The sequence below is a fragment of the Salmo salar genome, chromosome 01 (assembly GCF_965601325.2).
Source record: "Salmo salar chromosome 01, fSalSal1, whole genome shotgun sequence".
Taxonomy (NCBI): Eukaryota; Metazoa; Chordata; class Actinopteri; order Salmoniformes; family Salmonidae; genus Salmo; species Salmo salar.
The window spans coordinates 22,811,383-22,826,476 of record NC_138291.1 but is presented as its reverse complement, the minus strand read 5'-3'; the positions used below and the strand labels follow the sequence as shown (position 1 = coordinate 22,826,476).

The 15,094-nt window shown below is 40.9% G+C and overlaps 1 protein-coding gene across 1 annotated transcript in view; it reads right to left on the bottom strand.

Annotated features, from left to right (window-relative positions):
• Window positions 1-3,132: 3,132 nt before the first annotated feature.
• LOC106575860 (serine/threonine-protein kinase D3) overlaps window positions 3,133-15,094 on the bottom strand; it is a 70,619-nt gene continuing 58,657 nt past the window's right edge. Inside the window, exons 14-18 of the mRNA XM_014152601.3 lie at window positions 7,149-7,310; window positions 6,359-6,457; window positions 5,985-6,252; window positions 5,316-5,401; window positions 3,133-5,167 (exon numbers count right to left, since the gene is read on the bottom strand). Of these exons, the coding sequence (XP_014008076.1) occupies window positions 4,994-5,167; window positions 5,316-5,401; window positions 5,985-6,252; window positions 6,359-6,457; window positions 7,149-7,310 (789 nt within the window). The 3' untranslated portion in view covers window positions 3,133-4,993. The remainder of the gene's footprint in view (window positions 5,168-5,315; window positions 5,402-5,984; window positions 6,253-6,358; window positions 6,458-7,148; window positions 7,311-15,094) is intronic.

Genomic DNA, 15,094 nt, shown 5'->3' with positions numbered 1-15,094 from the left:
ACAGGGGAGAGGTCTGTTGATACTCTGGTACATAGTCTAACAGGGGAGAGGTCTGTTGATACTCTGTTACATAGTCTTACAGGGGAGAGGTCTGTTGATACTCTGTTACATAGTCTAACAGGGGAGAGGTCTGTTGATACTCTGTTACATAGTCTTACAGGGGAGAGGTCTGTTGATACTCTGTTACATAGTCTTACAGGGGAGAGGTCTGTTGATACTCTGTTACATAGTCTAACAGGGGAGAGGTCTGTTGATACTCTGTAACATAGTCTAACAGGGGAGAGGTCTGTTGATACTCTGTTACATAGTCTAACAGGGGAGAGGTCTGTTGATACTCTGTTACATAGTCTTACAGGGGAGAGGTCTGTTGATACTCTGTTACATAGTCTTACAGGGGAGAGGTCTGTTGATACTCTGTTACATAGTCTTACAGGGGAGAGGTCTGTTGATACTCTGTTACATAGTCTTACAGGGGAGAGGTCTGTTGATACTCTGTTATATGTGGATTTTCACATCTTAAACAAGGACACTCATCGTGGCACAATCCTAGGCTACAGATAGGAAAGAAGTCTGTGTACTGGAAACAGTGGCTATTGAAAGGAATTCATACTATAGGTGATCTGTACAATGAAGTTTTAATGTCATTACTCATATGCTACAAAATATGATGTGGGAGACAAGGGACATTTCTGGAAATATTTATTAACCGGCTATCAACAAAATCCAGCAAATAACCCAATAGCTGAGTATTTGGAATTGCCCAAACAATAAGCAGTCATATTTTACTCAATATTTAGTCATCTGCAGAGTAAAGACTGTAAAAACCTCAGAACAATATGGCAAATTGACCTTAAGTGTGAAATTGAGGATGATACCTGGTTGAAGATCTTGTCCAGCTCAGGGAGGAACATAAGGGAAGCCAGGGGGAAACTTACTCAATAGAAGATACTACATAGGTCTTATTGGACCCCAACAAGGCTTCATCAGATGTGGCTGACAAACAGTTCTCTGTGTTGGACATGCCAAAAAGACACTGGGACATTTGTACACGCAATATGGTAATGTACATTACTGCTACCTTTCTGGAAGGATGTTTTGAAATGTCTGGAGGAATGGTTGGGCTTAACAATTCCAATTTCACCGAGAATATCTCTTGGGCGATAGAACAGAGTTACCTAATGTAACAAAGTAGGAATTTGCACTGATGACTGTTGGTATGGTTACCGCAGCTAGAGTAATCCTTAGAATTTAGAAGGGTCATTCCACTCCTACTCTGAAACAGTGAATATAGTCAATGTTGGAGGTACAGTTGAAGTCGGAAGTTTACATACACCTTAGCCAAATACATTTAAACTCAGTTTTTCACAATTCCTGACATTTAATCCTAGTAAAAACGCCCTGTCTTAGGTCAGTTAGGATCACCACTTTATTTTAAGAATGTGAAATGTCAGAATAATAGTAGAGAGTGATTTATTTCAGCTTTCATTTCTTTCATCACATTCCCAGTGGGTCAGTAGTTTACATACAATCAATTAGTATTTGGTAGCATTGCCTTTAAATTGTTTAACTTGGTTCAAATGTTGTGGGTAGCCTTCCACAAGCTTCCCACAATAAGTTGGGTGAATTTTGTCCCATTCCTCCTGACAGAGCTGGTGTAACTGAGTCAGGTTTGTAGGCCTCCTTGCTCGCACACGCTTTTTCAGTTCTGCCCACAAATTTTCTATAGGATTGAGGTCAGGGCTTTGTGATGGCCACTCCAATACCTTGACTTTGTTGTCCTTAAGCCATTTTGCTACAACTTTGGAAGTATGCTTGGGGTCATTGTCCATTTGGAAGACGCATTTGTGACCAAGCTTTAACTTCCTGCCTGATGTCTTGAAATGTTGCTTCAATATATCCACATAATTTTCCTACCTCATGATGCCATCTATTTTGTGAAGCGCACCAGTCCCTCCTGCAGAAAAGCACCCCCACAATATGATGCTGCCACCCCCATGCTTCACAGTTGGGATGGTGTTCTTCGGCTTGCAAGCGTCCCCCTTTTTCCTCCAAACATAACGATGGTCATTATGGCCAAACAGTTGTATTTTTGTTTCATCACACCAGAGGACATTTCTCCAAAAAGTACGATCTTTGTCCCCATTTGCAGTTGCAAACCGTAGTCTGGCTTTTTTATGGCGGTTTTGGAGCAGTGGCATCTTCCTTGCTGAGCTGCCTTTCAGGCTATGTCGATATAGGACTCGTTTTACTGTGGATATAGATACTTTTGTACCCGTTTCCTCCAGCATTTTCAGAAGGTCCTTTGCTGTTGTTCTGGGATTGATTTGCACATTTCGCACAAGTACGTTCATCTCTAGGAGACAGAACGAGTCTCCTTCCTGAGCGGTTTGACGGCTACGTGGTCCCATGGTGTTTATACTTGCGTACTATTGTTTGTACAGATGAACATGGTACCTTCAGGCGTTTGTAAATTGCTCCCAAGGATGAACCAGACTTGTGGAGGTCTACAATTTATTTTCCTGAGGTCTTGGCTGAGATCTTTTCCCATGATGTCAAGCAAAGAGGCACTGAGTTTGAAGGTAGGCCTTGAAGTACACCTCCAGTTGACTCAAATGATGTCAATTAGCCAATGACATTTTCCAGAATTTTCCAAGCTGTTTAAAGGCACAGTCAACTTTGTGTATGTAAACTTCTGACCCACTGGAATAGTGATACAGTGAATTAAGTGAAATAGTCTGTCTGTAAACAATTGTTGGAGAAATTACGTGTCATTGTCATGCACAAAGTAGATGTCCTAACCAACTTGCCAAAACTAAAGTTTGTTAACAAGAAATTTGTGGAGTGGTTGAAAAACGAGTTTTAATGACTCCAACCTAAGTGTATGTAAACTTCTGACTTCAACTGTAGCATCTTATGAGCAAACGTTTGATAGGATTACTGGTAGAAACAAGTTGTCTGGATGTCATGCACAATGTTTTAATGCTGTACAATGTTGTTTTTTTTAAATTGTAAAAAGGAAAAAATAAATAACTTTAATAACAAAATACTTAAAAAAAAGAATAATTTAACTCTGAAATTAGATTTGAAGGTTGGAGAAATCTAGTTTTATGACACACAGAAACTGAGACTCAATAGTATGTAAAGAAGTAGAGTTTTATTAAGTGTATTTACTAAAATATACAAAACACTGACACCTGCCAATCCAGCGGCAACACAGACAAGAACAGGAAAATACAAATAGATCCACCTCCATTCTCCCAGAATAACGACCAGTAGAGCCTGAACCAGGATCTATGCTCCCAGTTAATAGCCCACCATAGGCTTTCGGCTACAGCTTCCTCTGGGCATAGGGACTGCTTGAGATGGACACAGGCGTTGAAATGTAGTTAATGGTCGTCAAATCAAAATGTAATTACGGGTGAAACATACTTTGGTAACTTTGGAGGAGACATAAAGCAGTCCAAAGCAGTACAGGAATGTTCATTGAGAAACCAACAGTGCACTGCACTGACATATTCCAGGAATCGGGCTGTATTCACTGTGATATTCAAGGTCAACTCCATGAAAGTAGAAGATAAGGAAAATTTACATTTTATAGAAAAACACAAAAGATTCTCACAATAGGCTATTCTTTCCAAACACTCACCAATGAGTAAAATGTGTTTCTCATCTCTCCGTTTGCTTCACAAATTCAAATGAACGGATAGAACAATGTTGTATACCTTGAACCCATGCGTGGTATTGGCATGATGGAGCCCTTGTAATGAAGGCTTGGTCCCCCATGATAAACCCCGTAGTAAGCCCATTTCTCAGTCCCTCCTGTTCAGCTGGTGTAGCCTGATACAAGGACCTGGAGTGGCCTTGGTTCAACCAAGCCTCTTTCACATATAGTAGACATCTACTGTAATACCTTGAAGGTGTGGTAGTCCCATCACCAGTTTTGCTTTCAACCCTGCTTGCTTGGAATGTACGTAGTAAATCCATTTAGTCAATGAAGTAGAGTGAGCCACAATGATAAGACTGTCATTATAAAAAACGATTAGTTATTGGTCATGGTCTGTGAAAAAACAGGAAAATGGAACATCAATAATATCAATGAGTTGGATGCAGTCTTTTGTCCCTCAGATTTTCGATTTACTTGCTTATATGATAGGTGCTCTACTAATGGCTTTGTATTGCAGCCCTTTTCACAAACTTTATACTACTCACCTACTGTAGGAATTACTGTATCAAGCTCTTACCACAAACGTCAAGTTGTGATGCAGTCAACCGTTTCTGTCCTTTGGTAGTTTTCTCCAGGGAACCTGATGAGGCAGCGCTAACTTTTCAACTTCAAATTGTTAGGGTGGATGGTAGTATAGTGCAAAAAATGTAGCCCCATTAGTAAAATATAACATACAAATGAGAGTTCCAGTTTCATACCGTCAAGGACTGTAAAAACAATCTTGGTATAAGCACAAAGTTATGTTTGCAAATACCTAAGCATTCCAATCTTTCTGTGGATACAAATCCCTTGTAAAAAGTGCCCTTTAAGCTCACTCTGTAAGCCCTTCACAGGTAGAATAGCATACAATTACTTTCACTCCCTATGTTGAGGACATTGTATTTCTTAATTGTCCTTTACCTTGCAATAATGATGCATTTCCTTAAAGGAGCAATGAAATTGAGCTTCATCATAGAATGATTCTACAACATAAAAAATAAAAAAAATGTAATGTAAAAAAAGTCCTTCACCCAACGTTTTTGGTTACACTGCCGTGTCATAAAGAGAATCAGGCGCCTCCACAGTGCCACCTGTCTGTTCCCTGTGGCAGTGTCTAACCATAGAGTCTTGGGTCAGAATGTCTCCCTGTCACACAGCCCCTGCACAGGGGTGTCTGATCCTTTCCCAACCATTTTTAAAGGGAATGCTTCCAAAGTTCCATAACCTGCAGAGGTTCCTGTGGTTTTCCTCTTGACGACAACTGTAGCCTGTAAGATGTCCTCCAGGCCACTAGGGGTCCTCCTCCATATCGTCCAGGTTGGGCGCCATGATGAAGTGTTTTGGGTGGATCAGGCTGTGCTCGTCTGCATGCTCCTCCCAGCGCACATCATCACTCTCGTGAGTGATGTAACGCTCGCCACGCCGTGTCTCAAACTCCCTGAGGTCCAGCCATGTCTGGTAGTCCTGAGAGAGAGGGAGAGGAACAGGAGTTATAGCAGGGATCCAATACAATGTCTGCCCTTTTCTAAGTCACATTATGAAACATGTGGGAATGTTTTGTTAGATGTGCCAGTGCCCTGCTTACAGTATAAATTAGGCTAATATGTATTACCTGTAGCCAAGGATGGCTGAGGGACTTGTCCACACTGTACCGCTTCCTCATCTTCACTTGTAGGAGGTTATTAATGAGATCAGTAGCTGTAAGAGGAATAGAGATGTAATGTTAGTCTCGAATTGAGGTAGACATGCAACATCAGTGCTGTCTCTCTACCCACACGTCTGGATCTACCAGCGTGGGTTTCAGACCCTGTGGCTCTTTTACGTGTGGTTTACATGATTCACTGACAAATCTCCCTGCAGCCCCATCTAAATATCCCCCACATAGGCCTACACTACTGTATATGAGAAATCATAGTTCAACTTGGTGGGGGGGGGGCCCAGGACCCGAGTTTGCAAAACCCTTGTCCTACAGCAGGAAATGTGAATTATTATGTGGATTATAATTAATGGACATTTTTGTAGTGGTTGATAGATTTTTTGTAAGGGAAAATCAAGTCAGAAATGTCAAAGTGGAAAATATAAACTTTAGAAACCTTTTTAAACCTCAAATACACTACTAGTTTTAAATTTCATGCATTGCAGGAACGTTTTCCTGCAACAGGGCGATCAAATTAAGATCCTACATCTGTAGTTACGTTACACACTTTACAGAGATGTGTGTCGTCACTTAGCATTCATGCATTTAAATATTATTAAACAGCCTGCCTTCCTTCCTTCATACCTTCTGCAGAGATCTCCTTCCATGGCTGGGGTGGGTACATGAAGGCAGCGTTCTGGATCTGATCGTTAATGTCCTCGTCCTCGTTGAAGGGGAAGGTGCCACTAAGGCTGACGTAAATTATGACCCCCACTGACCACATGTCCAAGGAGCGGTTGTAGCCCTTACTACGCAGCACCTCTGGGGCCAGGTAGGCTGGGGTACCCACCACCGAACGCCTGAACGACTTCTCACCGATGATACGGGCAAAGCCAAAGTCACACAGTTTAACCTGCCAGGACAAAAACAAACACACACATGAGAATGCTACATTGTCTCCTCCACACATTTTATACACATACAATAAATATTTTACTACAAAGACTACTGGTTGTTACCTGAGGGAAGGGTTCTGCTGAGGCCAGCAGCACATTCTCAGGCTTCAGGTCACAGTGGACGATGTTCTTGAAATGCAGATGTCTCAAAGCCACCAGGATCTGTTACAGAACATAGCCCAAAGCCCATGGGTTAGCTATATCAAACCACATCATACCACACAACGACCCATTCATATAACCTTATGGACTCACTCATAAAATATGTGTAAATAATGGGAGTTGCATTAGTATTTTGGTAGTTAACTAAGCTATTTCTAGGTTGGTCACTTTCTTAGGTTCCTTATAAAGACATGATCTCATCTCTGCTGTAGTTGCTACCGCTGCATGCATGTTTATCTGTGGTCCTCTAACCACTCCACACTGCTGCCTGACTCCTGACTTTGACAAAGTCCTGATAAACCACATCAGAGCCAGGCCTGCTGCTAACTGTCATGTGCAGCTCCATGCCTAATGGACCAGCTCGTGTTTGGCCCCGGGGCCCCTCTCTTCTAATTAGCCCACAGACCAGAGCAGAGCAGCGCACCACTACGCCACCGCAGGCTGTAATCCACCGGGAGGGACACGGCGATGATGCCATCCAGACCAGCGCGCCAAGTAAACAATCCCCCCCATATCCACACACCGCAAGAATAAATAGGCCCAGGGTTGAGTCTACTACAGATTGTATAAAGAAAGGGAGAGGGAGGAAAAGAGGGAGAAAGAAAGTGAGAAAGGACAGAGAGATGGAGGGGGAGTTAGAGATGAGATAAGAGAAAAGTGGAGCAAGCAAGAATGGGAGAAAGAGACAGACCTGTGTGACCAGGAACTTGGTGATGCGTTCTGGGAGCTTGCTCTTCTCACTGGACAGGATCATCTCCAACATGTCTCCATGGAGCTTCTCCATGACAACAAACACCCTCTCTGGCGTCTCGAACATACATTCCAGGTTGACGATGCCAGGATGGTGAAGGTTCTAAACGAGGGAGCAAACCTCAGAGTCAACATTCTATACTGTACCATATTTCAGTGTCACCGTTTGAAACTCAGCAAGAATGACTACTGTATTAAAAACAAAAAATAGTGTTAAGTGAGAAGTAGGGATTTGTCTGAAGCTGAAAAAGCAAGGAAATACACGAGCACCACAATCCCTACTTCACCCATGCTCTACCAAGGTTTTCCAGCACACAGCTTTGACCTACTACAGTAGTTATGTTGGTCTATTGTACTTCAAACTATGTGGAGGCAGGATGCTTAGGATTCAAACCTTTTCAAACAGCCTAATTCATACTCTTAGAGGTGGTGTTCCCCCAATAATGTGATTTGTACAACACACAATTTAAAGTATTGGATTCTTCACACACCATACTAATCCCAGTCCGCTACCTTTTTCAATCGTTTTAAAATTATATGAAAGCATACTTTGAGCAAGTTGTTATGCTTGTAGTAATGTGATGGCTGCCTGTATTTCCTTAAACCTTTATTTTATCACAACAGTTGTAGTGTGTTGAGCACTGTCACTCATATATAGAGGTCTATAGAGCCTGTCTGCATTCCAGATTTCTGTAACCGTTAGCTTACCTGTGTAATATTTACATAAGCTCAGAAACACTTGTTTTGCAAACATGGTTCAGTTTTATCAATTGCCGTGCTGATCAATGGGCAGGTTATTACCTCTGTCAAATGACTATGTACCTTAAAGTTGTATGTATTTGTATTTATTTTTTGCAATAAAGATGGTGACGCTACAATAATACACATTTACAATAGGCCAATATCTAAATATACATACAGCCTAATGAGATACAGTGCATTCGGAAAGTATTCAGACCCCTTGACTTTATCCACATTTTGTTACATTACAGCCTTATTCTAAAAATGATAAAATCGTTTTTTCCCTTCATCAATCTACACAATATACCCAATAATAACAAAGCAAAAACTGTTTTTTAGAAATGTTTGCAAATGTATTAGAAAAAAAACGAAATACAGAAACATTTACATAAGTATTCAGACCCTTTACTCAGTACTGTCCCGTTCTGTGAGCTTGTCCCGTTCTTGCTCCTAGACGTTTCCACGTCACAATAACAGCACTTATAGTTGCCCGGGGCAGCTCTAGCAGGGAAGAAATTGGATGAACTGACTTGTTGGAAAGGTGGCATGCTATCACTGAGCTCTTCAGTAAGGCCGTTCTACTGAAAATGTTTGTCTATGGAGATTGCATGGCAGTGTGCTTGATTTTATACAACTGTCAGCAACAGGTGTGGCTGAAATAGCAGAATCCACTAATTTGAAGGGGTGTCCATACACAGTACCAGTCAAAAGATTTTCTTATTTTTACTATTTTCCACATTGTAGAATAATAGTGAAGACATCAACATTATGAAATAACACACATGGAATCATGTAGTAACCAAAAAAGTGTTAAACAAATCAAAGTATATTTTATATATGAGGTTCTTCAAAGTAGCCAAACTTTCACTTGATGACAGCTTTGCACACTCTTGGCATTCTCTCAACCAATTTCATGAGGTAGTCACCTGGAATGCATTTCAATTAACTGGTGTGCCTTGTTAAAAGTTCATTTGTAGAATTTCTTTCCTTCTTACTGCGTTTAAGACAATCAGTTGTGTTGTGACAAGGTAGGGGTGGTATACAGAAGATAGCCCTATTTGGTAAAAGACCAAGTCCACATTATGGCAAGAACAGCTCAAATAAGCAAAGATACAGAACATTTCAAGAACTTTTCAAGTTCAGTCGCAAAAAACGTCAAGCGCCATGATGAAACTGGCTCTCATGTGGACCACCACAGGAAAGGAAGACCAAGAGTTACCTCTGCTGCAGAAGATAGGAGTTAACTGCACCTCAGATTGCAGCCCAAATAAATGCTTCACGGAGTTCAAGTAACAGACACATCTCAACATCAACTGTTCAAAGGAGACTGCGTGAATCAGGCCTTCATGGTCAAATTGCTGCAAAGAAACCACTGCTAAAGGACACCAATAAGAAGAAGAGACTTGCATGGGCAAAGAAACACAAGCAATGGACATTAGACTGGTGGAAATCTGTCCTTTGAGATTTTTGGTTCCAACCGCAGTGTCTTCGTGAGACGCAGAGTAGGTGAATGGATGATCTCCACATGTGTGGTTCCCACCGTGAAGCATGGAGGAGGTGGTGTGATGATGGGGGGATGCTGGTGAAACTGTCTGATTTATTTAGATTTCAAGGCACACTTAACCAGCATGGCTACCACAGCATTCTGCAGCAATACGCCATCCCATCTGGTTTGCGCTTAGTGGGACTATAATTTCTTTTTCAACAGGACAATGACCTAAAACACACCTCCAGATTGTGTAATGGCTATTTGACCAAGGAGAGTGATGGAGTGCTGCATCGGATGACCTGCCTTCCACAATCACCCGACCTCAACCCAATTGAGACGGTTTGGGATGAGTTGGACTGCAGAGTGAAGGAAAAGCAGCAAACAAGTGCTCAGCATATGTGGGAACTCCTTCGAGACTGTTGGAAAAGCATTCCAGGTGAAGCTGGTTGAGAGAATGCCAAGAGTTTGCAAAGCTACAAATCAAGGAAAGGGTGGCTACTTCGGGCCAAAGAGTTCAATCTTGGTTTCATCAGACCAGAGAATCTTGTTTCTCATGGTCTGAGAGTCTTTAGGTGCCTTTTGGAAAACTCCAAGTGGGCTGTCGTGTGCTTCCGTCTGGCCACTCTACCATAAAGGCCTAATTGGTGGAGTGCTGCAGAGATGGTTGTCCTTCTGGAAGGTTCTCCCATCTCCACAGAGGAACTTCTAGAGCTCTGTCAGAGTCACCATCGGGTGCTTGCTCACCTCCCTGACCAAGGCCCTTCTGCCCCGATTGTTCAGTTTGGTTAGGCGGCCAGCTCTAGGAAGAGTCTTGGTGGTTCCAAACTTCTTATATTTAAGAATGATGGAAGCTACTGTGTTCTTGGGGACCACCAATGCTGCAGAAATGTTTTGGCACCCTTCCCCAGATCTGTGCCTCGACACAATCCTGTTTCGGAGCTCTACGGACAATTCCTTTGACCCCACAGCTTAGTTTTTGCTCTGACATGCACTGCCAACTGTGGGAGCTTTTATAGACAGGTGTGAGCCTTTCCAAATCATGTCCAATCAATTGAATTTACCACAGGTGGACTCCAAAAAAGTTGTATAAACATCTCAAGGATGATCAATGGAAACAGGATGCACCTGAGATCAATTTTGAGCCTCATAACAAAAGGTATGTATACTTATGTAAATAAGGTATTTCTGTTTTTTAGTTTTAATGAATTTGCTACAATTAAAAAAAAAACTGTTTTTGATTTGTCATTATGGGGTATTGTGTGTAGATTGCTGAGGAAATTGTTATATTTAATCAATTTTAGAATAAGGCTGTAACGTAACAAAATTTGGAAAAAGTCAAGGGGTCTGAATACTTTCCGAAGGCACTGTATATAAGGAAATCAGTCAATCAATTGAAATAAATGAATTAGGACCTCATCTATGGATTTCAAATGACTGGGCAAGGACGCAGCCATGGGTGGGCCAATCAGATTGAAGTTTTCCCCACAAAATGGCTTGATTACAGACAGAAATTCTCCTCAGCAGCACCTCAGACAATCCCGCAGGTAAAGAAGCAGGATGTGGAGGTCCTGGGCTGGTGTGGTTACACGTGGTCTGCAGCTGTGAGGCCGGTTGGAAGTGCTGCCATACTCTATAAAACGATGTTGGAAGCGACTTATGAGAGAGAAATTAACATGAAATTATCTGGGAACAGCTCTGGTGGACATTCCTGCAGTCAACATGCCAATTGCATGCTCCCTCAAAAATTGAGCCATCTGTGGCATTGTGCTGTCTGACAAAACTGCACATTTTAGATTGGCCATTTATTGTCCCCAGCACAAGGTTCACCTATGTAATGATCCTGCTGTTTAATCAGATTCTTGATATGCCACACCTGTCAAATGGGTGGATCATCTTGGAAAAGGAGAAATTCTCACTAACAATGATGTAAACAAATTTGTGCACAAAATTTTAGAGCAATTAGCTTTTTGTGTGTATGGAAAACCAACACTTTACATGTTGCGTTCATATTTTTGTGCAGTATATAGTATAGACAGTGCTTTTGGAATATATTCAGACCACTTCCCTTTTTCCACATTTTGTTACTTTACAGACTTATTCTAAAATGGATTAAATATTTTTTTCCTCATCAATCTACCACAATACTCCATAATGACAAAGCGAAAACAGGTTTTTAGAAATTGTTGCAAATGTATTAAAAACAAAAATATACTGTGTGTGTGTGTATAGACAGCACAATGCCACAGATGGCTCAATATATATATATATATATATTAGTTGAAGTCGAAAGTTTACATACCCTTAGGTTAGAGTCATTACAACTTGTTTTTCAACCACTCCACAAATTTCTTGTTAACAAACTATAGTTTTGGCAAGTCGGTCAGGACATCTACTTTGTGCATGACACAAGTAATTTTTCCAACAATTGTTTACAGACAGATTATTTCACTATATCACAATGTATTTCAAGGCCTACCTTCAAACTCAGTGCCTCTTTGCTTGACATCATGGGAAAATCAAAAGAAATCAGCCAAGACCTCAAGAAAATAAATAAATAGTAGACCTCCACAAGTCTGCTTCATCCTTGGGAGCAATTTACAAACGCCTGAATGTACCACGTTCATCTGTACAAACAATAGTACGCAAGTATAAACACCATGGGACCACGCAGCCGTCAAACCGCTCAGGAAGGAGACTCGTTCTGTCTCCTAGAGATCAACGTACTTTGGTGCGAAAAGTGCAAATCAATCCCAGAACAACAGCAAAGGACCTTGTGAAGATGCTGGAGGAAACAGGTACAAAAGTATCTATATCCACAGTAAAACGAGTCCTATAGTGACATAACCTGAAAGACCGCTCAGCAAGGAAGAAGACACTGCTCCAAAACCGACATAAAAAAGCCAGACTACGGTTTGCAACTGCACATGGGGACAAAGATTGTACTTTTTGGAGAAATGTCCTCTGGTCTGATGAAACAAAAATAGAACTGTTTGGCCATAATGACCATCGTTATGTTTGGAGGAAAAAGAGGGAGGCTTGCAAGCCTTAGAACACCATCCCAACTGTGAAGTATGGGGGTGGCAGCATCATGTTGTGGGGGTACTTTGCTGCAGGTGGGACTGGTGCACTTCACAAAATAGATGGCATCAAAATTATGTGGATATATTGAAGCAACATCTCAAGACATCGGTCAGGAAGTTAAAGCTTGGTCGCAAATGAGTCTTCCAAATGGACAATGACCCCAAGCATACTTCCAAAGTTGTGGCAAAATGGCTTAAGGACAACAAAGTCAATGTATTGGCGTGGCCATCACAAAGCCCTGACCTCAATCCTATTGACAATTTGTTGGCAGAACTGAAAAAGCATGTGCGAGCAAGGAGGCCTACAAACATGACTCAGCTACACCAGCTCTGTCAGGAGGAATGGGCCAAAATTCACCCAACTTATTGTGGGAAGCTTGTGGAAGGCTACCCGAAATGTTTGACCTAAGTTAAACAATTTAAAGGCAATGCTACCAAATACTAATTGAGTGTAAGTAAACTTCTGACCCACTGGGAATGTGATGAAAGAAATGAAAGCTGAAAGAAATCATTCTCTCTACTATTATTCTGACATTTCACATTCTTAAAATAAAGTGGTGATCCTAACTGACCTAAAACGGGGAATTTTTACTTGGATTAAATGTCAGGAATTGTGAAAAACTGAGTTTAAATGTATTTGGCTAAGGTGTATGTAAACTTCCGACTTCAACTGTATATTATTTTAATAGAGGCCCAGTTTCCCAAAAGCATCTTAAGGCTAACTTCATCATTAGAACCTTCGTAGGCACATTGTTAAATCTCAGAGCTGTTTCCCAAAACCATCATTACTACAGTTGCACTTGAAAACACTCGTTATTTACCGACTGCCTCAGACCACTTATAGAACAGCTAACCGGATCTCCGCTAAACATAGAATCAAGATGTTTATCTGTCTCTCTGTGACTGCCAATAACATATGTGAGAACTCCTTCAAGACTGTTGGAAAAGCATTCCTCATGAAGCTGGTTGAGAGAATGCCAAGAGTGTGCAAAGCTGTCATCAAGGCAAAGGGTGGCTACTTTTTTTTTTTTTTTTTAATTTGTATTTATTTATTTCACCTTTATTTAACCAGGTAGGCAAGTTGAGAACAAGTTCTCATTTACAATTGCGACCTGGCCAAGATAAAGCAAAGCAGTTCGACACATACAACAACACAGAGTTACACATGGAGTAAAACAAATATACAGTCAATAATACAGTAGAAAAATAAGTGAGGTGAGATAAGGGAGGTAAAGGCAAAAAAAGGCCATGGTGGCAAAGTAAATACAATATAGCAAGTAAAACACTGGAATAGTAGATTTGTAGTGGAAGAAAGTGCAAAGTAGAAATAGAAATAATGGGGTGCAAAGGAGCAAAAATAAATAAATAAATAAATAAATAAATAAATACAGTAGGGGAAGGGGTAGTTGTTTGGGCTAAATGATAGATGGGCTATCTACAGGTGCAGTGATCTGTGAGCTGCTCTGACAGCTGGTGCTTAAAGCACTTTGAAGAACTTTGAAGAATCCATATATGTTATTTTGTGAAGAATGATTCCATGTGTGTTATTTCATAGTTTTGATGTCTTCACTATTATTCTACAATGTAGAAAATAGTAAAAATTATGAAAAACCCTGGAATGACTAGGTATGTCCAAACTTTTGAATGGTACTGTACATCTTTTAAACTTCCTAAAAATGCATATATTCACCTTTCATTCAGAACCTAAAATTAACCTAACTTCAATGTCTGAAAAATACATATTTTAAATGTAAATTTGCTTACTGGGTTCAAATTTTTCAGTAACATACTGAAAAGTAACTTGACACCGTTGATCAGTCAGCGCAAATTTTGATTAAAATGGCATGAAGAAAATTTGATTGATGACAAAGGAGGCAGTGTACTGAATTAATGCATCATAAGGTAAGAGCTTGGGTTTGTTCTGGATGCTCTAACAGCGACGTCTCAGTCTTGTGTGTTGATCTAGCTAATTGTGTTCACTTACTACAATGCACAGCCCATGCGCTACTTGCATGTGCATTGGCCGGGTTTAGATTCAACAGCTTTTTTATCAACTACAGTTTGTGTTGTGAGAGGCTGGTCTTGGTTGAGGAAATGTAGCTTAGCTAGCAGTTGTTTGTGCTGAAACTGACATCTGGCTCCACATGATGCTAGCTAGCCAGTTGGACAGTAACATGCCTGAGTAGCGTGGCAGTTTCCCAGTTAGCAGCGTTTCCCAAAGTTCAAAAAGTTTGATGTTGACAATAAACTTTACTAAGCTAGCCAGCCAGCTTTGCTTTATGGAAGAATGTAGCTATCTATGATATATTATCAACATTGCGTTATGGTCTATGATCTATAAAGCTATGTTACAGTCTCGTTGGCGTGTACCTGTAGCTACTGGCTATAGCAGCGGGGACGTTTGCTAGCTTACTTGTTTGTGCTCTGATTTAGTCCAATATACCTAGCTAGCTAGCTTCCTTTGCTTGTAGCTTGATTATCATCCGACTGGTGTTAGCTAGCTAGCTGTTGCTGGTCCCGGTTTTAGAAATCTGAGATTCTGAAAATATATTAGCAGTGTCAAAAAATATATTAGCA